The following is a 25,134-nucleotide window of genomic DNA, read 5'->3' on the forward strand; positions in this document are numbered from 1 at the left end:
TTAAAGGAAGCACGTGCTTTGAAGTTACTTACTTTTTATGGAATCGTGAGAGTTGCAAATGAAAGTAAAGCAGTAATTTGTTTAGCTATTACCTTCAGGCATTCAGTTGTTACCAGAGTAGGTCTTACTAGTTCTGAAGAAATGTTGGGGCAGGGTTGTACAAACTGCTAGAGGGAGGATGTTACTGTCGAAGGAACAGCGTGGTGGCACGGGGAGGGGAAGCACAAATACTACCATGGTAGAAATGTGCATGTGCAACTGCCACCATTGGCATTGTGATGGAAACTAGTAGATAGACATTTTACCTAGGTATTAGGCTGTAAGTATTTATGCTATATTGATTATATGAGGATATTTAAAATATTTTTGTAACGCTTCAGTTTTTAAAAAATATTTTCAAAGTAAGGCTTTGAATCGAACCTCTATTTATACTCTGGTACACTGAACATAATGTTGTACCTTCCACAACTAATACTCAGGATGCTCTTGGAATTTCTAATGTTGGATTTCAAAAACGAACTCAGCCTCATCTTTTTATATGTTCAAGTGGCAGCCTTGGGCAATCTCCATCTGTCAGATAATTATTCTACTTTAGATACTCATTTCTGCAGATTTTTAAAAGCTTTGCCTCATATCATCCTAAAATTATCTATCTGCTTGCAAAATGGAATGTAAATGTAGCCTTGTATGTTTTATAGACCCTGTTCCTTTTTCTTGAACTAGCTGCCACCTTAAAGTAGTCTTTCCAGTTGCTTGTGTCAGCTATCATAATGATTATCCACTCTGTTAAGGATCCATTTCTATCTGTAAGTGAGATCAAGAAAAGCTCCCAAATACCATATGCCTCTCAAATTTTCTTATCTCCCATGCACTTCTCTGTCCTATTTTACATTTGGATAGATATTTTATTCCTATTTGGCCATGTAGCTGAGATTTCTTGCTACTAGTGAATATGGAAATTGAGGGCTGATGCCATCCCCAGCTAAACAACCGTAAGGTGGTAGAATCTGAGAGAGGAGTGACAGGAGCAGGCAGTGGAGACGTGATCTTGGGCTTCAGGATGGCTGGCTTTGGCTTTTTCGAGGAACAGGTAGGTAGTATCCCATGGCAGGTCCCCTAAAGCGCCGAGAGGCCCAGGAGAGCTGGTTGATCTTCAAAGATGGCCTCTTCAAAATGCATGAGGACATACTTTTCCCATGTGCAGGAAGGCAAGCAGGTACGGCAGACAGCTGGCCTGCTTGAATGGGAAATTCCAGAGTCAACTCACCCAAACAATGAAGTGTATGAAAGGTGTAAACAGTGACAAGCCTCTATGGAGAACATAAAAACAGTGTTTGGGTGTAGAGGGAAGGAATTAGGAAAACCAAAACTCAGCTGGAGGTGAAGGTAAGTCAAGGACTTCTATAGGTATCTTGGTAATGAAAGGAAGACGGAGGAAAATAGTGTGCTGCTGATGCTGCACTAGACGTAGTGACAAAAGATACAGGAAGGGCTGAGGGGACACACTGCTGCCTTTGCTTTGGTCTTGACTGGCACGGTCTGCTCTCAGGCCTCTGCGGTCCCTGAACCTCATGGCAGAGTGCAGGGAAATGAATTACTACCAGCAGGTGAGGGAGTTCAAGTTAGGGACTATTTATCGGGGTACTGGAGGGCAAAACTTTGATATTGGGGCAACAGTTAGCAAGCAAAGATGGCCAGCTGATAGCTGGGCTGTAGGTGAAGCAGATGGTTCTTTGCCTCTGTTCAACATTTGTGAGACTGCATCTGGAGTACCGTGTCTAGTTTTGGGCTCCCCAGTATGAGAAAGACCTTGATGCGCTGGAGCAAGTCCAGTGGAGGGCCACCAAGACAGTGAGGGGATTGGAGAACACGACATACAAGGAGAGGCTGAGAGAACTGAGTTTCCTCTGTCCAAAGAAGAGAAGGCTACATAATACTTTATTGCTGTTTACTACTCCCTAATGGCAGGTTGTAGAGAAGATGGAGCCAGGCTGCTCAGAGATGCATGTTGAAAGAATGAAAAGCAAAGGACACAGATTGTAAAAGGACAGGAGGAGAAATAGTGTGAGAAAAGTCAAACATTGAAGTAGGCTGGCAAGTTGTGGAGTCTCCATCTTTGGAGGTATTCAGAAGTTAACTGGGTATGGCTGTGAGCAACCTGATGTAACTTGGAAGCTGACCCCGTCTTGAGCGTGAGGGAGATGACATGCAAAGGTCCTTTCCAGTCAGAGTTATTTTAAGATTATCTGCAGATCAGATGCTAAATAGTTTGCAAATAATATGGAACTGTTAGACATTTAACTACTAAATATTTTAAAACATTTCTGTTTGTCTTTCTTCATGCTTTCTTTACTGTAAATAGAGATTTTTCAGAATACTTACTGTACCTATATTTAATTTACAAATAGTGGTATTGTCCTTTTAGAGAAGATTTTTGAGTTGCAAAGTAAAATAACATGCATTTTTTATGAAGAGGATTTTGACATTGTTCTTTGTTATATGCTGTAAAGGTTTGCCAGATACACAATTTAAAAACTGTCTAATTTAAGTAGGGGAAATGTCCATCTTCCTTTTGCTATAGTTTAAACAACAGATACGCTGCTCTCAGACTTACTGAAACTCAGTTGTGAACATATTTTTCTTTTATGCCAATATGTTTAAAGTATAGGAGTTATTAGAGAATATTCTTGAACATCCTACTACATTTTTGCATGTAGTAATTCTTTGGTCTCCTTCAGACAAGGAGTATTTTCTAGATTTTGTGAGTATGCCGTAAACCCAGAATATTTTTTCCTCTATTAATTGCCTACAGTATGAATTATTATCCAATTGTTTGGGTTTTTTTTAATTTGTTGCTTAATGAGATTTTATTCTCTGATTTCTTGAGTCTACAGACTGGTACATTTAAAACCATGTTTGGAAAAGAGCATTAGTATAGAATTATTACAGATCTGAAAACTGAGTATTTTTCCATGGTGTTTGGAATTAAAGAAACATGTATTTAAGGAAAAAAAACTCAGGTCAGATGACTTCTTTGCATGCTGTGGTGTGTTTCAAAGAAGGAAGCAAACTAAAAGGGGAAAAAAATTATCACCATGGTAAAGTAGAACAAACAGGCTGGACAGCCAGAGATATTGTACATGTTTTGTACTCTTCACTGGTCTTACTCTGAACATTTTATTATTTAATTTTCTGATAATACCAAACTCACAAATCATAAAAGAACAGATATAAGTACTAAATAATGAATAAATTAAAGATAAAAAAATTTCATGACAGTCATAACTCCAAGAGTACCATTCAGTTTGCTTTGATACCATCAGAATGTTTTGAAATTGGTTTAGGAGTTAGAAGCCCAGCTTTTTGTGTCTTCCTGAATTCACAAGTACTTCAGAATCAGCAAAACATGTCAACAAAATAAATGACCCTGATGCAGGTTGTTTGCATTTCTGCCATGACAGTGTTATCAATACGGTATGCATGCAACTGTGGGCTTCTAAAACACTGGGAGATTATCAGCAGTTTCACCTTCCCTGTTCGATAGCGAAGAGAAACTCTTGCTACATGTGCTTATCTTACAACCTCAGAGACGTTAGAAAAGAAACTTACATAATTATATTTAGAATAATTATCCCATATGTCTGGTTTTGTAGGGATTCAAGTTGTGATGATTGATTAAAAAAAAATGATGAGTTTTTAAAAATTAGCATTTTAAGGGACATTTGCATTCTGAGGAAATAAATTGGATTTTTAATATCTGTTACTTTAATGACTTAGGATCTGCCACAGGCTTGGTAATTCACACTTACCATCTTTTTGGCTAACATCCAGCTTGTAGTTTTTTTTCTGGGAAAAGATGCTTATCCTATTGTAGAAACGCATTAAAATCAGTGAGGCTATAGGTGCATGTGTCTGTCTGTGGGAGACCAGTTTGCATAATCGAGGCCTGATGAGTCAATGGTGATGAAGAATCAATGTTGTTTCTTACCTAAAGCAGTAGGGAAAAGAACAGTAACTACTGGGTATGGAGCTTGTGTGCATATTGCGCTTTGACAGGGAATATCTAGTGCTTTGTAAAAAGCCTTTAATAGTTTTCAGTAGAGATTTGGTTCCATCTGACAACAGATGTAAGCATATCATCCTACTAGAGGATCTTAAAAAGGCCAAAATTCCTTATTTTCACACACTTTTTATGCTTGCTTGCTTTTTACAAAACAGTCTTATGACAGTGAGTGTGAACTACAAACATGGTTTTGTACTGAATTCTGTCCTGAAATCAATTTCAAGGCTTTTATCTTAAACACATGGAAGATATGTTCATTCATGGGACCTACTTCATTTTTAGTATCATTGTATATGTGAGATAGAAGCCTTTATTTTAACTTTGAAACCCAGATTTCCAAGGTTGTGAGCTGCTTCAGCTTCATATGAAATGAATCAGATTTTTTTTTATTTATAAATATACATACCTGTAGGCATATGTGTGTGTGTATACACACACAGGTGACAGCTGCTGCTTTGTGTTGTAAAATTAAAAACACAAACAAAAATGTAAAAGAATTCCCTTGGCTGTTATGGATCAAAACAACTCTCCTATTTTCCTCCTCCTGTTTACATGTGGGAATCCTGTCGTCCTTTTGTCATAGTTCTCAATTTTAAAGATTATCCATTTTATTAAATCAGACTTTGCTATTTCCAATTTTTAGCTCTTTTCTTAAGATAAGTATATTTCTTAACTGGACATTCTCGACGACTTCTTTTTGTTATTTTTCCTGCTTAAGCAATATGGTTTTCAGTGCCTTGGTTTCATGGTTTTAAGCTAGGTAACTAACTGGTTCTGCATCTGTACTCCACCAACCAGTGTTCCATCGCTGGCTCATGAATGGTAGAAGAGTTGTATATGTCTAACAGAGAAACAAATGCCGGCGTGTTCCTCTGCTTTGTATGTATAGGCTGAATAATTTTTTAATTACTTAACTGCAAAATTTATATATGTGGAGATACAAAAGCATGTGAAGTATTGGGGGGTTTAGGGACAATTCTAATGTTCCTGAAAGACTAAAAGCATCATTATTTGTAAGCTAGTCATCCTATCTATTGTCAGACTTCCCGATCACTGAGAGATATGACAGTAAGAAATTTTGTTACACAGTTTTAATGAGGTCACTATTACATACTCCCCAAAAGCAATGCATATATCTATATCAGTTTTCAAGATGGAAAGAATGAATTCTGAACTGAAGAGAAAACTCACTCAGGGCAGCATGGTGTGTTAGTAAGAAAAGGACAGTCCTCAGCTATACCCAGCAGATGGCATTTTTCCCCCTTATAACAACTAAATATTTTCAAAGCTATAATCTTTGGCTATTTTCATACTTAAAGCCTTTTTTCACAAAGTATTAGAAGATTGCACTGTGAGCAAATACTTATCAGTGGATTATAAATGAAATATAATGTGTATATCTCTAACTACAAGATATAGAAGATTGGAATGAGGAAACAGGATAGTGAACTTAATTATTTTATTTTTTTCTCCCTCAAGTCTGCATATCAAAACCATCATGTCTCACAGATGTTTATAAAAGCACTTCACTCTTTTGGTGAACGTTAAAGCATCAAATCTCAAGTGCTCAGGTTTTTAATCTTTTTACTCAGGAGTACAAAATTCTGCTTGAAAGTGGATGTTCAATGGTAGGAGATCACTGGATTTGGGGAGTAGAGCAGGATAGATGGACTCAAAAGTGAATTGAATATCTCCTAATGAAGGCTCTGAACTGTTCTCTCCCCTTCAGAAGGGAAGGTTTGCTATGAGCATCGTTAACCCTTCTCAACTAATGTATTAATAACATTTCTGACTTCTTCATTTGTGGTGATAATGATCTGTACACAGTTCTGATTCAGGATTCTCTGTTGTTCGTTCTGCTCTCCTTCAAAAAGAGAAGCAGAAATGACCCTCAAGCCTCACTGAGCAAGATGTTTGTGCTTAGTTTCTGCACAATACTCACTTCAATAAACATCTTCATGCATTGCTTCTGTGTTAAGGAAATTGTGTTTTGAAAGATGAATTGCTTATCATGATAAAATAGAATAATGTTTTGGTTTTAGAAGAGGCAATGGTATGGCATGCAAATGCTTTCTTCCAACTGAGATAGGTCATAAATGCAGCTTATTTTAACAGCAGAAGTATTAAGCTTCAGTTATTTGAATTATGTTACTAAAACTAGGTAATCAAAACTGGTCATTTTCCTCTCTTACTCAGCCTTATAATAGGATATGATGAATGGTTTGCGCACAAACAGTGATAATCTGTTGTTTACCTTAGTTTCTCTTTTACATTAAATATAAGAGGAAGCTATTACACAACTTAAAATTTTTTACATGTATTATATGCCAATTGTTTATTTGTAACATTCAGAGACATGCACTATGGAGGAATTTTCCAAGTGTCTTCTGAAGATGATATCGTGCCTTTTTCAGAGATAAAATTAAGATTCTTTGATGTTATTTGGTTGGCAAATTTTTGTGGTTTGATAGAGCCTGTGTCGGCAAAAGACACACCTATATCCAGTCTGTGACAAGAGGAGTGTCCAGTGTTTTACACTTGTAAAACACTTTCATTTGAGTAAAAATAAATTGGTCACACGCATTTAAAGCATGGCATAGCCTGTACCAATTACTTAAAAACTGACATTGTTGACAAGTTTACTAGACAAGCCTGAGCAAGAGGGATGAACCCTAACTAGTGCAGAAAAGAACTAATATTGAAATTATACAGCATTGTCTGTTCTGTTGCTTTCTGTTGTATAGACTGAGGATCATTCATTTCCCAAAGGATTTTATATAGCATTTGGTCCAAATGTTTGTGTTTGTTGCTGAAAGCTGTGTTATGAAACTGATGATTCTTTTTAAATGAAAGTTGCATACAAAAAGATTTTTTTAAACAATCCAGAAATCCAGAACGTAAAGATACTATAGATGTAGACTTTGCAGAGTCGCTTCTCTGTTGCGGTTTTTTACCAAGTGAATATTTAAACAGTGCAATCTAGTTATGTACTCTTGTTTAATGTGGAAGATATATCTCTATTATTGCTCAACCTAAATTATTCCTTTGATTCACTAAATTTGAATTCATATGAATTTCTTGCAAGACATAAAGTGCATAGAAGATTTTTTTTCTGACAGTAAAAGAGATGGATATGACAAAATGGCAAGAATGTGGTGATAATTTAAAGTTAATTCTTCTGATGTAATAGCTCCAGGATCACAATTTTTTTTTAACTTAAAATTAACTTCAAAAAAAAAAAAAAGGGTTTCTGAAGCTCTAAAACAGCAATTCTGTCACCAGAGAAGTTGGCAGTTTGTTTGGTTTTTTTGACAAAGCCTTATCCTGAAGTTTAATTACCAAGGGGACTTGCAAAGACAGAAATACAGAAGTTACAGAATGATAGTAGCAGTGAGAAAGGATGAGTTGGGGGAAGAAGTGGGGCAGAGGAAACCTTAGTTCTAGAGAGCTGCTTTCTCTACCCTTGTTTTAGATAATTGGTTATTTATTTACTGGTAGCTATGACAGCTTTCTACTTCAAGCTTGCTGTATTTAAAAAAGAACAACAAAAACACCCCCTGCCCCGAACTCTGAGGTTCTGTAGATACCAACCAGTCTTCTATCAAAGGTAAGACCACTGATAAGCTTAGGTGAAGGTGGGTTTTATTAAAAACTGATGGAGAAAGGATAACGTATAGTGAGGAGAATAACCATTGTTTCAACTGCAGTGAAACAGACTAACTTAGATCTACAGAACTGGCTGGGATATTGGGACAGTTGCAGAAAATCTGTTCGTGCCATGTGTGCAAGCTTGAGAAAGTTGGGTAAGAAGTAATTTTGCAACTCTCAGAAGCTCTCAAGTATGAGGTTGCACCCTCTTTCCTCACTCAGACTTCTTTAGCCTGGATGTCTTCATAACAACTTAATGAACAAGAATTCTCTAGCTTGTCTAAAAACCCTTCTTTCTGCATTCTGGTCCGAAGGAAAGCAATTCTCTTTTCCTTTGTTTTAGTTTTCAAATGTCAAATACAATAATTACATTTTATCTTGGCTTTGAGTGATTTATACCTCAATGAATGCCTGTTTACTGTCTGTTAATAAATTTTCTTTGCCATAATAACAAGGTGGTGTTGAAAGTAGCTTCAAAGAAAGGAATGGCCTATTTAATTTTTAAACAGATAAAGGATTTCTCTGAAGGAACAATTAAAACTTGATTTTGCAGCATTTGTATTAATTGTTGTCGGATAGATGACTGGTTCAGGAAAGTAAGTGTGAGCATATAAAGTAAACCTAGAGTTAATTCTTTTTCTGTGCATTTTAAATCAATTATGGATAAGTCTTCTTCCAGTGTAAGTGCTGGATGTGAAAAATTAAAGCAATATTCTGAATTTGAAATTAAATGTATTAGACAAAAAAAAGTAGAATGGTAGGAACTGTCAAAATAATCACATTGTCACTAGTCTGTGCATGTAAAATGTAGCAGAGGAATGTTAAGGTTACAGCCTAGCATACAAAAGAAATTGAATTCCTTCAAAAAGAGTTGACCCCAGGGGCTGTGCATTACTTGTGCTGGGACAGGTAGATCCAGAGCACAGATCTGTAGTAGCTAAGTAAACGGAATAACTTTGACCACTCCTAAATTGCACTTCTCTTAAGAAACCAGGTTGTAAAAGAAGATATGAAACACTTTGTTGTTGGGTTTCCTAGCTCGTGTAAATCTTGACAGCAGGGATGTGTTAAAATGTAGGTTTCCCATTATCTGTTACAGGAATATATGCTCTACCAGTTTGCCCTTTTCTTTCTGTGTCTTCTCATCTTCTGTGATACTGTTCCCAGATAGACTAAATTTTGTGTTCCTGTTAAAGTTTTATTCGTTCTCCTTTCCTTCTCTCACCTGTATTTGCATGTGAGTCTTTGGGTTGGTTTCCCAGTAAAGGTGATTATTTTATATTTGCTGTCAGTTGCTATGCCAAAGTGATTAAAGTCCTGGTTGAAATGCATAAGATTTCCATGAAGTAGCTGAAATTGCATTCCTGTATGCCGACTGATAAGTTTCTCTCTCTGATTGTCTGAAGGTGTAGGTAAGACTGGGTATATAGGAAAAGGCAATAGCTTATGTTATTTTGTTATGCTTATCATATATATTTTAAAAATAGCCACATTTTGAGATATGAAAGTCTTTCTTCATAGTTGAGATTAACTTGCATGCTCCAGTCCTTGTTTTTCCCAGCTGTATCACTTAGTCTAAGAAAACATACTATTTTTTCCTAGAGAGTTTGTGTTACCTTAAATCAGACCTGAATTAAGTTCACAGTGTTTGTAATGAACAATGTGAATAATTTTTTTTTCTGTAATAACTGTAATTAATTTCAGTTAGCTGTATTACCTAAAAAGGCTTATTATCCTTGCCAGGTAGCTTATAATACTACCATGAGGATCTTCTACTTGCGAAATCAAAATATACTGAACCACGTTGCACTAATTTTTTTAGCAGGCTTTTTTTGGCAATGGTAAATTATAGTCCAAAAGGACATGCAAAATTGCTTTCAGTAAGAAATTATGTCTTGGAGGCATATTGCAAAAAGGAAAAAAAAAAAAAAACCCTGCTTTACTGTACATTTGTTAATTAATAACTTAATAATTTACGTTACATAAATCTTCTCAGAAACAGATGAAAGAAGAGACAGAGCAGGTCATCCTGATACCGGTTAAATCAGTAGTTATCAGCCAAGGACTGGAAGTAACTAATTTTTTGTCCTTTGCAGTTAGCATTTAATCATAATTGTGCTTTCACTTGTGCCCTACATAATAAAAATTCATCATTCAGGACAGTAAATGAAAAGATGCTCTCTTTCTGTAATAATAATATAGCAATTTTTATGAAGAATTCAATTATTTTTTTCCCACAGTATATAGGAAAGATACATTTTTGCAAGTTACTCATCACCCGGTGCCTCTTCTTAGAGAGTGTGTCACAAAATAGGTTAATAATTTCAAGCAAAGTCTGAAAAGCTGGCATTGGAAAAGAAGAGACTAGAAATACCAATAGCGTATGAAGAGCTTGCAAAATGGTTATATTGGACCAAAAATTTTGTAGAAGCAGCTCCCTAGGATGATAGTGGTTCCCAGTCCTATTTCTCAGCCCTTGTTCAGGCAAGCAAGTGGGTCTGGCTGCATGGGACTTCTTGGGGTGTTTGTGAAGTCGGATGTGACTGTACCCCAAGTGCCTGGGAAGAATGGAGCCTGGCTAGTGCCCCGACTGCTTTTAGTAGCTGCGTCAGGTTTGTATTGCCGTAGACATCGTGGCTGCTCAGGAGGGACTGCAACAGTAGTTCTCAACCTGGGAGCTGTTGCTTGTGAAGCAAACGCTGTGTGTGGAGCAGAGGCACCTCAGAAGGGTTTTTTGTTCCTAATCTGTTTGCTGGTTGTCCTCTGTTTCTTAGCACCGTCCAAGCTACCATCAGCCAAGTGCATTCCCACTCCCCTCCTGGCTGCTCCAAGAAAAGTATGCTTCCCCTCTCTGCATTTGGGAATCGGGATGAATGGTGCTAAAGTTTGGAGAAAGAAGAAGGGGGAAGAGGGGTAATGTATTGGAGGGAGGTAGTCATCTTAAAAAGCCTGTGCAAAACAAAACCAAGGGGCAACTGAATGTTGAAGTCAGAAGTAAAGGAAAGAAAGAGGAATGGAGAAAGGGATTACTGGAGATGTGGCACTTCTGAAGTGAGGCAGAGCACCCTGATAGCAGAGCAGTGATTTCCCTTACAGGGAAAGGAGCCTTATGGGTCAGGATATGGGGGGGGGGTTTTGAGCAGACTAATACACCAGAAAGACAGGGCAGCTTTACTGCAAATGCCTTCTAGATTACAGGTGCAATAATCGGTATTACAGTGTTGGTAGTTGGTATTAAAAGGTAATAGTCCTTTCTTTTGTCACACTCAGGAAAGTACTTCAGCTGCATTTCTTAATATTTCAGAATGCAGAATACTTCATTCTGTGTTTATTAACTACCTGAATAATGTCTGTAAAAGAAATTTCATTTAAAAGTTCATATAATGAATGTGCTGAGGGACTTAATTTTATAATGAACTGAGGAGCTAAATCTTGCACCATCCGTGCAGGTTTCAGAAATAAGAGTGAATCATTCAGTAGAGTTCATGAAGTCTCTGACAGCCTTCCTGCCTTATTTTGGGTGGTAGGTTTGTTCGTAGGAGACGGGTGTTCATGCATTCTGCTGGTGGCACTTGTGTCTGGGTAGATGGCAGCCGGGTGGGTATCGCTCCTGATTCCAGACAAACAATTCGTTGTTTGTCACCAGCTTCACTTCAGGATTGCGATCTGCATAGTTCCCCAGGAACCCATACCAAAATGGTTTGTAGACTGTAATTCAATAATTTCTGTGGTTGTGCATGATTAATTAAGAAACTATTTATTTTTAATAAATCATTAAAGTGGTGTGGGGAAATGGGAAGAAAAAGAAATCCGTTGGAGTGGCCCACCATGCATATGGCTAAGAGTGCTCTTTCGTTATGCCTTCCCATGGAGGATCTTTTAGAAGAAGGTGGGAATTTTCATACTGATTATATCTCTGATCCATGTAGACAAGTGAATTTTATATACTTTACTGTTGTTAGTCTTCTAGATATTTTTATTATGCACCTGCATGTTCAGCTCCTGTTTCTCTTGCACACCAGGGCAGCGTCAATGAGCTCCAATCTAATTATGTTTCGTGGTGAAGTATTTATCAGATTTGAATTCTCCCTCAATCAGCATAATTCAATCACCCCTTGTTCTTTTGTTATGAGAAATGAAATATGGAACACCTGATCAATCTGTGGTTTGCCCTGCATTGTCAAAAGGATACCGGTACCAACTGATTTCCTCAGGATGCCTTATGCTATGCTTCAGAGTGGTTTACAGTATTTTCTCTGAAAAGCTTTTGCATCCATAATTCATCAGATTTTTGATGTATGGTAGAGTCACCTCCATGGGATACAGAAGTACCTTTTTCGTAATGCAGAGGAATTCTCTCTAAATTTGGCCAACCTGCGGAGTGGCCTGTTTTCTTTTACTTGGAAGTGTTAGCTGCCAAAGTCTGGGACCACCGTGAGGTCCTGCCACCACTGGTGCGGCATGCAGGGCACTAGGAAAAGCAGAAAACTGTTGGAGCAGCTGTGCTGACAAATGAAGGGCAGAATGGGGGAGATTATAGCCAGATGAGACCACCCCATCACAGCTTTCCTGCCAATTCTTTGTCATGGTTTTTCAGCAGTAACAACCTGTGTTAAAATTGCTGAATATTTCAATTTCCAGCTCTGCTCTGATGATTTGGAATAGTTGTGCGGGAAAGAAGTTTGGTTTTATTTTTTTTTAATTTTAAAAATAGAAAGACCAAAGACAAAGGAATGACAAAACCTCATGTGGACAGAAAGTTCAATGAGCTTCACAGTCAAGCCTTTGAATGTTAGGAAATAGCAGAGTTCTAGTTGCCAGGTTCATATACATTATGATACATTCCTTAATTAAATGGATAAGTACCTTTCCCTAATTCATACACACAGGAGCACATACCTTTCCCTGCACAGGAGAATAATGGTATGGTTGTAAGGGTGATTGTAGGTATAGCATCAGCTTCCTTTCAAAGTGATGAACTTTGTAATCTAGCTACAGTTGCCAGCCTTTGCTTCATACTTGCTTCATCAGCAGACTTTCTCTGTTCATGACTTTTTCAGATTACTAATAAATATATTAAACAGTCTGTTACATAAATTGAATAGTCACTTGGCCTTTGCCAAGATGAAAACTGACCATTTATTCTGCCTGTCCAGTCTCTTAATCACGTTTGATCCATAACAGTAAGTAGCCTTTTCCATATAAAAGTACTTACTGCCTAGTTTTATTTTTTAAAAAATAAATTACTGTGGAAGACTGTAACAGAAGCCTTTTGGCAGTCTGAATCGATTATGTCAGTGTGGTGCCTCTCCTGTCCCCCACTCCTTTTTAAGCACTCTTTCATTAAAATGATCAAAAGAGAGGCAGATGCAGCCACAGTGTGAATGCAGGGGATGTGCAACCTCCTAAGTAGCACTGCCATGTGTGGCCAAGGTGGGCATGCTGAACAATGCTGTGCTAAGGGGTAGGACTCCGAGAAGTTTGCGGGAAATTACCCTATTTGGGTGTTAAAGGTTGACATGGGGTTTTTTAATAGCCATTCAGGCCCTCCATATTGAGAAACGTCAGAAATCTTGGATATGTTGCATCAGGGTTTGGTGATTTATTTCACCTTAATTATGAATATATCCCCAGAGCTTTTCTTTTAGTACCTCTATTTCTGCAGGCATTTCATTTTGGTAACTGAAAATAAGTGTTCCTGACTAGGTGCCTTTATTTTTTAAGTAGGTACAAAGAAATCCATTAGCTTTTCAGCAGTTTCCCTGTCTTCCTTAGTTGCTCCTTGTATTTCCACATAATCAAGTGATTCTACTGAATTTTTTTTACCAGTTTTGTACTTGAATATACTTGAGGTTTTTTGCCATTATCTCATTTATTTCTTCTATATCTTATTTGCTGTTAGAAATCTGTTTTTCCTAAGTAGCTCCCAAGACACTTATAATGTCTTTGTTTTGACTTTAAAATATCTGTAATTCGACTTACTTTATTGAAGTCTCCTGGTGTAAAGCTTCATGTTGTGGTGTCAATTCTTCACTTAATTCTGGGTGTTGAATTTGCTAGTATTGTAGTCTCTGTTATATTTTAAAAGGTGGCCAAGGTGAAAGGACCCTACGGGGTCCTAGACTAGAACGTGGATTTACAGTGAGCCCGCTGGAGGGCTGCGTGAGTGCTCTTGCTTTGTCATATGTGGATAAACCTGGGCAGAGTTGCAGCACAGCCTGTGTCAGGCAGGTCTTTCAGCAAACTGGGACTTGTTCCTAACTCCTGGCCTATATTTCAGTGAGATGAAAGGGATGATATTCAGAAAGAAAAATTGACGTTTACTATCAGAAATAGATTCTAATAGTGAAATCTCTCAGACTACGTAATAGTCTCCCAAGGGAAAAGGCAAGCAGCCTCATTTTTCAGGTAATTTATGGCCAGCCTGGCCAAATTGCTCATTACACTACAGGGAATAATATTCCATTGGTGGAGGAATGGGCATGATTATTTAATGGGTACTTTTTGTTTCTACTTACTTTTCCTTTCTACTTTTTATGGATAAGCTATATGTAAATGTAGTCAAAATGCTTCTTTATGTGATTTGCTTGTAAGGCAAAGCCTGGACAAACATGAAAATATTATCAGTGCTAGACATAGATGCAGCAAACAAAAGGAAGTGCTTTTGGGAACATCTGATGTTGTGATTTTATTTATGAAGTGCAAGAATGTTTCTTAAAAAATCTCCCTGTCTCTAGGAAAGCATTCGTGTACACCCCCTCCCCCCCCCGCAAAAAAAAAAAACCCAAACCAGCAGCCAAACACTTGCTCAAAAATAATGCAAATTAAACCCTCCTAACTCAAAGTAAACCTTGACATTGGTCAGTTCATTCTTTTTGACCATGATCTAGAATCACTCGCAGACCATTACATCAAATATGAGGTCACTTCGTTTTGCAGTTTTGAGCTCTATAAATGTAATTTCTATTGTGTTTGGGATATAACAGTGGTAACGTTATTCAGTGGAAGTATGTCTTTCAGGGATCAGTTACTTCCTAGATTCCCATTATGAATAGCCAACGACAGTGATTTACTGTAGGAAGTGAGGTAGTTCAGTGAAAACTTTCAAGTATTGCACATAGAAACTTTTCCCATGAAGGGCAATTAGCACATAACATTGATATTTTTGCCTGAGTTGCATGTGTTTCAGAAAGCAGCATGCTTATTAATACGACTAATAACACACACTGTTGGAGTACTATTGTGGGAAGGCTGAGGGTGTTAAATTCAAGTCTGCAGTTTGTGCTATCCACTGCATTTTTCCCCGTGAATATTACTTAGAATACAGTTTTATGTTAATTGCTGTCACCATTAACTTGGCTTGGGATATTCTGCAAATTCAGAATTCAATGAATGAAAAGGTCGTGCTTACTTTTCTGTGGGTTTTTTATTGCAGAGATACATTTAGCATTGTAAAATTTACAGTCTCTTTTTTAACACTTGATTGTATCCCTTCCCAACCTTCCCTCCCCGCCTTGAGCTCAAAGCCAGGTTTTTTTGCATCTTTACTCTGTAACCAGCTATGCATAGTATCTCTTCCAGTTCCCTCATAGCTTTTTTCAGTTGGTGCTCTAATTTGAGGAAGAATGTCCTAAATCAGATACATGGTCTATTTGCCTACTGTTTACCATGGTGATTATACTAGAATAGCTTTTATTTGTCGATGAAAAAAAGTTTTCTTGACTGATGAGTAAAAAATTTTGTTACAATATTTTCATAGCCTGAAAAATGGTTTGATAAATGTGCTGTAGAAAGCAGGAGAGAGCTCTTCTGTCTTGCCTATGAAGCTCCTGCTTTACCACTGTTAGTATTCTGTGTGCAAGGTTCACTACTGCTTCTATGAACTCTCAGGTTCTTTGGCTCTTTATACTTTTAGAATGAAATGAAATGCATGTTGTTTGCAGACCATATATGCATGTCAGTTTAAGTTCACAAGATTATCTGTGCACTGGTATTAACCTTTTCCAGAACGTGTACCCTTTTATATACTTTTATATTTTATAATACCTAGTGCAATATTTTCACTATCTTACTCTTAGTCTGTGAAATAAATTAATGAAATAATTAATGATCTTGAAAAAAAAATTGAATGTAGGAAGTTAATTCTTTTGACCCTAACATCAATTTTATAATTCTCTATTTATGCTTTTCTGATTTTCTTCTTGCTTTTTCTTTCAATTTCATATTCCTAGGAAATACATAATTAGAGTAGAAAAGCAATGGGCAGCAATTATCATAAGCAAGAAGCAAAATATAATTGTAGTGTCGCTGTAGTAGAATCCAAGTTATGGTTCAAGAGACTACTTAAGAAACTGCTTCTCTTCCCATGGTTAAGATATTGCAGCATAGTGTACAGTGTTCCCTCACAGTTTAAGTGAACACAGGGTAAATACAGAATATTTATTATATTCTTCAGAGGACAGCAGCAGCAGCATGTGAATATGGGGTCATTTCTGTTGTGCCTTGATGCTTTGTTTGTGCTCATGTCATCATGTGCAATAATGACATACTGGGATAATTTCTTTGCATAATGGAATATAAACTTTGTAAAATTATGCATAAAAGTTACCTTTATCTTCAAAGGCATATGTGAAAACTGTTCAAATAATGTTTGAAAATACAGGTATTGAACTTACAAAGATGTTGCTTCTGTTCTCGGGGCTGTTGTTCTTCCATCTTTGTAACTGATAAGTCATTTCTGCCTAAAATGTGCAAATGCATTCAGAGCGATTTTTAGAGACAGTAAAAAGGACTTATAGAGCATACCAGTGGAATTCTTTGTATGTGCTTATCACACAAAAGGTATATTTTAAAAGGAAGTGTAAAAACATTCAGACCATAACTAATATTAATCCCTATTATATAGTTATTTTAAATATGGGAGTTTGGAATGTGAGTGTGGTCACAGCAATTTTCCGAAAATTTTATCTGACTGTCCAATTTGTATTTTAAGCAGGTTGTTTTCCATTTTTGGCCTTAATAGTCCACTAATGCACATGCTGAGATGTTCTTAGCAATAAAGATACAGATGTACAGAGGGGTCAGTAGCCCCACTGAGTGTCAGGATTGTTTTTTCTTTCAGTTTTGTTTCACATCTATTCCACTCTTGATACGTGTCTTCTCAGGATTGAAATCTTTTCACCAGCAACCTCTGTGAAGACTGAAAATGTCTTTCCGCAGCATATGAAGGATGAGGTTGTTAGATCAGATCCCAGCCTCATTGAGCTATTTGTTGCTGCTTCTGACTGTAAAATGGAAGTAGTCCATGCATCTTAATCCCGTTGTCTCATCAGTGGAATTGGTATTCCTGTTTAGTCATATCTGCTAAGGTGAAATCCCTTCCATGCAGACACCAAGGGCGTTTCAGGTATTGGTCCACCATTCTGATCAACGAGAAAAAACCCTGTCCGATCTGGAGAGAGTCCTTTCAGGTAGGAGAACAGACCCCGCAGCAGGAGCTGCCCCTTTTCCTTTGTTGAAAGCAGTCAATTCCATCTACACCATCATTAGAAGTACAGACAGATACACACAGCTGTCAGGCTGAGTTTTGGAAGTTTCTGCAGTCATGGATGCACTCAAATACTTTTCTGGTTATGCAACGTAACAACAAAGTCTTGTTACATCTAACAAAGTTTTGGTGGCAGGCTGTAGCACTTACCGAGCTGTTTAAACACAAACTCATCTAGAGTCAGGCTTTTTGGTGATTGAAGAGCTAGTGAAAGAAACAGGCACCAGTCAAGAATAAAACCAGAAATACAGAATCTAGTGATTTGACTTATGTGGAGCAATGAACTATTCTTCAACCACGATGTATGTCAAGATAAATTTTAGGATTGCCTAATATAGATACTGCAAGATCCTATTTGATAAATTGTCATAAGTTCTGGGATTTTGGTGAGTGTTCTTGTGGAAATTTAAGGAAGAAGTTACACGTTCTGTTTCAGAGGGATAGTGAATAACTGAAGCGTTGCTGTAGGCAGCTCTGCATGCCTCCCACTGCCTATGAAAAACAGACAACTCAAGCCCATATGCCTGTTCATTGGTCATTGGTCATCATTTTCCTTCGACACATTCCACCTTTCCAATGCCATTTTCCTTACCTCTTTTCAGCCCTTCTACTGCACACATTGCATTTTTTCACTCCATACTCCCTGCTTTCCAAGCCTGTCCGACCTCTGTGCTGTTGCCTAGAGCTGCAAGTCTCAGTCTGTGTTCCTGCACGATATGCCACCGGTCTTGCAACAGAGCAAGCGCAGGAGCTGCTGCCTCGCACAGGAGCAAGTTACCGCGTTCAGCTAATCTGCAGTAACTTGCTCCTGTGAGAGGTAGCGGCTCCTGGCTCCACCCTGCTCCTTTATTTCTCTGCATGCTCCTTTCTGGAAACCTCCTTCTGTAGTCTGCACAGCAGCACTAGGATCCGTATAGCCAACTGGTTTGCGTATGAACTGGTCAGAAGTTACGTTTTCAGCTCCACAGTTTGCCCGGCCCTGTTTGATAGCCCGAGCGGACTTGCAAGGCAGCCCTTGGAGTCTGAAGGGGTCGGCATTTGGGGGTCAGGTCAAGCTGAAGTGGTGTCCTCAAGGTGTACCTCCCAGCAAGATACAGAAGAAGTATTTGACGCCTGCTTTCTGCCTTCACAAAGTACTATGTAACGGCTGGAGCATTGGTGTGTCGGTGAGCTGTGCCTGAATCTTTGTTGAGAATATCTTGAAATACTCACCTTCATCTTAACAGACAGCTCTTAGCGAGTTACCGGGAACAGACCACGTGTGGAGAAGAGGAAATGATCAGGCTTCTTCAAAATGTGCTGCCCTCCTAAAGGCCATGGCCAAGGGTCGCTCCACTTCCATGGCCAAAGGCGGTAGGAAGGGGCGATGGTACTGGGACTGTCCCAGCCCCCACAGCAAGGTCAGCTGTGCTGGGGGAGGGCGAGCTCTGCGGTAAGTCAATCTCTGCTGCTCCCGTAGCCCTAATCCACCGGTCTTCTCCAGCCCAGAGCTCTACCCCAGTGCTTTCCAACCCAGAGGGCTGCTTTGTCACTCCTTTATACCTCTCATCCCTCTTGTGTTCCACGTTCCCTGCCATCTCACGCTGCCAAGTTTCCTTTCACCCAAGCTCTTAATCCTGTCTTGTATTTATTTACATTTACCCCCCTCACACCACATTTTTTGGATCGCCGTGCCTGACTGTGCCCGTTCCTACAGTCAGCTTCCCCCGCAAGCAGCAGTGCCTGGCTCCTGCAGCTCGGATTTTGAAAACAGTGGGTACGTTTTACATCCCAGAAAAGGCCAAATCTAGGATTCTGAAGGCAGAAAATAGGGGATTTGGTAGTAACTGTATGGCAGCATTTTCTTGGTACTGGAAAGGCCTTTAACACCTTGACACTATATTGGCAAAAGTCAGGAATGGTTTGTCCTGACAATTTTTGGGTTTTTATGCTGTTTGCACGGAACACAAAAATACAGCCTGAATAGGCACATTGGGCTAGAATTCTGCTCGCTTGGGTGTATAGGACAGCAGTGTGGGGAGTGTAATGTTATGTATGAACAGCGCATCTTAAAGAACCGCTGCTTCATGGAGTGATGTTTCTTTCCTTCTACTTACAGAAAAAAATGAGAGTTGTGTTGATAATGTATTAAATGGAAGAGACTACAAATAAAATACTCTGCAATCTGTAAGCTAATATGATTAGTTGGGGCAACTTTGTATATTGCTATGTATTTTCAAGTAAAAGTAAATATATGTATTGGAGTGCCAGTAGGTATTTGCATTTTTGACGATTGTTTCTCATAGTTTTAAGGTAATTATTTGAATGTGAAATTTAAAGATGATAATTGCGCTGTGAAACTGTCACCAGTGTTTCAGAGGCTGGTATTGATTTTGGCCAATTACAGGTGATGTCTAGCTGTTAGCAGGGTTAGGTGTTGAGTACTGCTGATGGTGTTTTGAGAATAGAACTGTGCAAATGTGAAATTAGCTAAGAAATAGAAGACTGACATTTTAAAAGAGCACATTGGCATAGGGAAACATGGAAGTGCTTATAACCGAACCTGCCTACCATTGGAAGGTCTTCAAAGGCAAAGGGTAGTTAGTTGAGAGCATTAGGAAAGAATACTTGTATCAATTTGGACATGTTGAAGTTTATGGTATAAAGTTAATTGTAAGTACTTAAAAATGCAGCCTGGTGTTGTGGTAAAGAACCACAAGAATGGCTGTGTAGAATTTGAACTTTCTGATTGGTGAGGAGTACCTCTTAATGGTAATTTAGAGGTCAGTTGTGCTGAGTTCCTGTGGGTGAGATGGAGATTGGCATATACTCCTCTATCTCACCCCTCTCCTCGATGGCACACGGTTTTTTGAGACGGCCACTGGTGGCTGCTGAGGGAGCAGAACCACTCTTGCAGTAGCTTGGCCTATCCAGAGCCTCAGCAGTGACTCTCGCCACAGTCTGCTTACCTCTCCAGGCTCTTCTGTGTGAGCTCAGTCTCTGAAATATGGAGATAATGCTGATAAGAAAGACCCTGAAGTAAAAGAGTTTATGTTAGTCGTGAGATTCAGAGGTTTTTAATTGCTCAGACCATTTAGGGGCAGAAAAACAAAGTGTTTCAGGACATTAAATTATGATCATATTGGGATGCTTATTTCAACCTCATTGAGTGCTTATATGGAAAACTGGCTGGTTTTGCTTGTTGGTGATATAATTTGAACTTCAGAACTTGAGAGGAATGTGAAAACTAGAGAAACAAAGAATGCAACCTTTTCTTTAAGCAAGGGAAAGTTACAAATTACTTTCTGTTACCTAAAAATTTTGCTACTACTGCATTGAGTTAACATTGCCTTTTTAAAATGCCATATGAATACAAATAAAAAATTATAAGTAAAATACTTTTCAACCAAGGCAGTGAAAAGTGAATAAATAGTAATAAGCATGTACTGTGTCAATATCAATCTTACTAAGGAAGCCAATTCTTGCAGCTCATTTGCAGGTTTTAGGTGTACATCAGTGATAGCAAGTTAAACAGTGTAGGCAGCTGTGTGGTCTTCTGGAAAGACCAATCTTAAGGTTCCCTAGGTATTTGCTACTTCTAACTAAAGCCATCCTAAAGACTCAGACTTTTAATGGTCCTACATTTCTATCCGGTAAAGAAAACAATGTGAAGAATAACCATGTGGGAATAATCGCACTGTATGTCTTCTCTATTTTTAGGTCCCTTACTAGAAATACAGCTGGTGGATTTTTTTTTTTTTTTCTTTTCTCCCTTACAAAAATTATGTGCAGTTCTTTTTAAGAATACTTTTTTTGCTTTAAGGTGCCCTCTCTCAAATATGGTGACATACCCTGAATCCTTTTTTACAGACTCTCTTTTAACTTTTTTCACTAATTACTTCCCATATGTTTCTTTTCATTTAGAAAACCCTTAAATATTTTCCAAGTTTGCTTTATAGTCCTGGGAGAAGGTTTGATCAATATGCTGGCTTCTCCAACTCCAGACACCTGAGTTCTGAAAGAATTTGACTCGTTGTGACTGAAAATGAGTTTGATATGCTTATCCTGACTTCCATATACTGCAGAACCAGTGCGAAACAGTACAGTCTTCCCAACGGAGTCCAGCACACTGATGGGCAAAGGGAGGAAGCTACTTGCCTGTCCATACTGTGACTGATTTACTGGTCTTTCCTTCCTTTGGGTATTTCTGTCACTGCCCAGGAAATTTCTGTATACCATATCTAATTACAGAAGGATTTTTTGAAGACGATACACAGCTCGACACCACTTCTTACTTAACTGTTTTATATATGTGAATGTTTCGACTTTGTCATCTTGCTGAGTTCCACCAATTACCGCTGCTGGTGAACCAGTTTAAGGTGATATATATCATATCGTTGTCAGAACTGGGAAGAATCAAAATCATACTAAGATGTGTACATTCTGTGGGGTCAAAATGATTACTGCCATCTAAGTTCCTGCCTTCTTTTGTTTATGAAAACGGGCCTGGCAATGGTAAGAAATTAGTTGAAAATCACAGCTGGTTTATATATAGAAAAAAATATGTAACTCGGTATGAATTAAAAGTATATATATGCTTAAAAACATAAGACTGAGAGACACCTCGGTGTCAGACTTAAGCAGAATAATGCCTACATTCATGCTTATTTCTGGTTATTAAATTGAATTCATACATGAGGCCTTATTACTAAAGGGAATGAGATGTAAAATTGAAGGAAAATATAAAATAGCAAACACTTAATAAAAACTTGGAGCTACTGAAGAGTATGATGGGTTTTGAACATCCGTTTTAATCAAAACAGAAACTCTTTCAAGGGTTTGTCATCAGAAAGTTCTTATTACGGAGCCGCCTGTATTTCAGGGTAATGCTTTTGGAGCCTGTAGAGTGGAGGGAGTGACCGCTCTGCTGCTGCTTAGGAAGAGGAACATCGTGATTGTCCAGTTTGAACAGTACAGTGCTCTCCTACCCGTTTTGCTGGCCAGTGATGTTCTTGTCTGCCTGTTCATAGCAGCAGCACCCTAATGCTCCTCTGGGATTTGGAGTTTGTGTAGTAATAACATTGACTTGCACAGTATCTGCAGAAATCAAACTAACTCGTTTCCAGAAGTACCAGCAGTCATTTGAGTCAACTTATCCCACTGTCCCTCTGGATCTTGGTGCTGTATGCAGAGTTTGCATACTTTTTATAAAGAGTTGAAGAGAACAGCAGGCACAAACTGCATCTGGGGCTCTTTTTATGTTGGAAGCCATTAGAAAGTATTGCAGAGATTCTCTGTTATTTCTTTACTTGTATGATGTCATTTTTGTATTACTTGTGCATACTTTTATTTGCTGTAATCTGTTTTAACTCTTAGGCCTGCTGCTGTGAATGTGTGTTTACTAGAATTTTCTCTTGCTGTCCCTTTGTCTCTAATGGTCTCTTAATAAATAGAAAAGGCACATACCTGCTGTTCTTCCATGTTACTGAGTGACATCCATCACAAAGAAGCCTGTGCAATGATTTTGTTGAAGAGCTGTTTGCACCATAAACAGAAATTACCAGTGTGCATCCATCTTTAGTGCACATCTTTCCTTTTTTTGTCATAGTTAAATAGAATTGTGTAATCAGATTTGCAAAGGTAGCTGTTGCTATTTTAATGAAGCTTGTTACCCTGCTAGGGTTCAGTAACAACTACTGGACATGCAAAAAAACTTATGGATGTAAAGTGATATCTCAAAAGATTTTTTTCATTTTTTTTAGGCTACTTACCCAGAATGTTGGTCTTCTTTATGTTGGAAACTTTGACAGACCTTTTGCACAAATTAAGGTACGATCAATAAGCTGGGGGGGACGTGGCTATTTAAATTATTTCACTTCTGTATGATTTAAGTCTTGATTTAGAGAACTTCAAGTTATCAGTACAGCGTCAGGAAAAATAATGGGAAATAGTGCTACTGTGGTGATACCATATTCTGGGTTTGCTCCTAGTTACATCTGTGTACTTAACTTGTCAAAGAAGTTTAGTTTTTCCTATCATCCTTTGATTAATTTGGACTCTGGTTTATCCTTTGATTAATTTGGACTCTGGTTTAATTATCAGAAGGAAAATTTTCTTTTTAGGTTACCTTGTCAGGGACATTTCAAAACAAAGCCACTTTTGGAACTCTGTAATTCTTTAAGTGATCCTTGACAGGGAAGACACTGCAGTAAAAAGCAGATTGTTTTCCCAGTATTATTAGATTTATTATGAAAGACTCATACAATTGGTGGAAAACGATTTGTCTTTTATGACTTACTGTTTATTTTCTTTCAGTTGAACTGTAATAGTTTCATGTTTCTAATTGCCAGTTGCTAATTAGTTATTGTCATGTCACTTGCAAACAAAAATGTTTTGCAAGAATATATAGACTGATTTTGATGAGTTTCACTGGGATTTTTCATAGGACAAAGAGGGGGAGGCATTAGCATGTCAGCCATTACGCTGGGATGTGGAAATGTGGTATCTGTTTTAGAATGCTGAAATGTTCCCATGTCCCAGATGATACCTGTAATTACTACATATTCTGCACTCTTGGCAGCATTGTTCCTTCCATCGTGTGCACACGCTTGTGCCTCTCAGAATTTTAAAAGCCTTGGTTTTGTTTTACATCAAAATGAAACTTAATTTCTGAAACTCAGATGTGTTCCTTTGCCATCCCTAATTACATTACTAAAGAACAGTATGCCCAACCATATCTAGCAAATACTTGCTTTTTGTAGCTTAAACCTTAGTACTGTTGTAAAATTACATTAAAATAACAGATGCATGCTTTTCTTCTTCCCTCTTCCTTTTCTCTCTCTCCCCAGTTCCTATATGTGTATTATTCAGTTTGGCTAATAATCAAACAATTTAAATGTGTCTTACATGAAATGTCTTGCCAGAAGTTTCATCGCAAATAAGCTTGTATGTTTTTGGTGATAACTCTTCAGAATAGCACTTGTTTAAGTGCTTTATAAAGTTCTCACGCACTGTTCTTCCCTTCTAGTCGAGGCCCCATTCCCACCCTCACCTGCCCCATCCACTTCTAATAATAAGCAGCAAAATGGGGAGGTTTTCCCCATGGCTGGGAAGTGTTTGTAAGTTCACTGAGAGAGAAGAGGCATATGCTGCACTTGTTTCCAGCTGCTTGCGATCAGCAGTGGTACTTCTCCCATCACTTGCGGCCCGGGAGAGGTCCTTCTGCTCACAGGACAGCTGCAAAGCAGACCCTGTACAGGATCAAACTGCAAGACTGAGTATCATATCGCTAGCCAATGCTTAGGGAAAGAGTGCAAAACCAGGATAAATACAAAGTACGCAGCCAGTTTCCTGCAATTTGCATGCAGGGCCTTCTCTGCTGGAAGTTGTATCTGCATCCTGGTGCTTAATAGACTCAGTTGGATGTTTCTCCCTGAATGTGCCTAAGGGATTTTCCACTAAATTTTCAACACACAGAGCCATACTATCACTGTGAGTTAAGGTAGTATTTTATTTCTTTTAAACCTGTTGCCTGATAATTCATTTTGGTTCAACCTAGGCCTTATGTCAGGAGAAGTGGTAAGCAGTCATTCTCTATTCCTGACTTTATCTTCTCTTCCATATTACCCCAGTCTTGCATCTTCTAGGCTACAAAAACTATCTATTTAATTACTCCCTGCATCCAACCATTCAGTATCTCAAATCAACACCATTTCTGTTCTTTGTACCCTTCTGTATTTCTACTATTGCCTCTTTTAAGGTAGGAAATGGCACTATATTCAACATATGAGCACAATAACGTTTTCTGTTCTGTTTGCTGTTCTTACCTTATATATGGTACAATGCTTGATAAATATCTGACATACATTTAACTTGAGTAGGTTGTTGTTAGACTTTC

The 25,134-nt window shown here is 38.2% G+C and overlaps 1 protein-coding gene across 1 annotated transcript in view; it reads left to right on the forward strand.

Moving 5' to 3' along the window:
• RNGTT (RNA guanylyltransferase and 5'-phosphatase) overlaps positions 1-25,134 on the forward strand; it is a 188,769-nt gene that overhangs the window by 131,464 nt on the left and 32,171 nt on the right. Inside the window, exon 14 of the mRNA XM_030001580.1 lies at positions 23,000-23,066. Within this exon, the coding sequence (XP_029857440.1) occupies positions 23,000-23,066 (67 nt within the window). The remainder of the gene's footprint in view (positions 1-22,999; positions 23,067-25,134) is intronic.

The sequence above is a fragment of the Aquila chrysaetos genome, chromosome 2, assembly GCF_900496995.4.
Source record: "Aquila chrysaetos chrysaetos chromosome 2, bAquChr1.4, whole genome shotgun sequence".
Lineage (NCBI taxonomy): Eukaryota > Metazoa > Chordata > Aves > Accipitriformes > Accipitridae > Aquila > Aquila chrysaetos.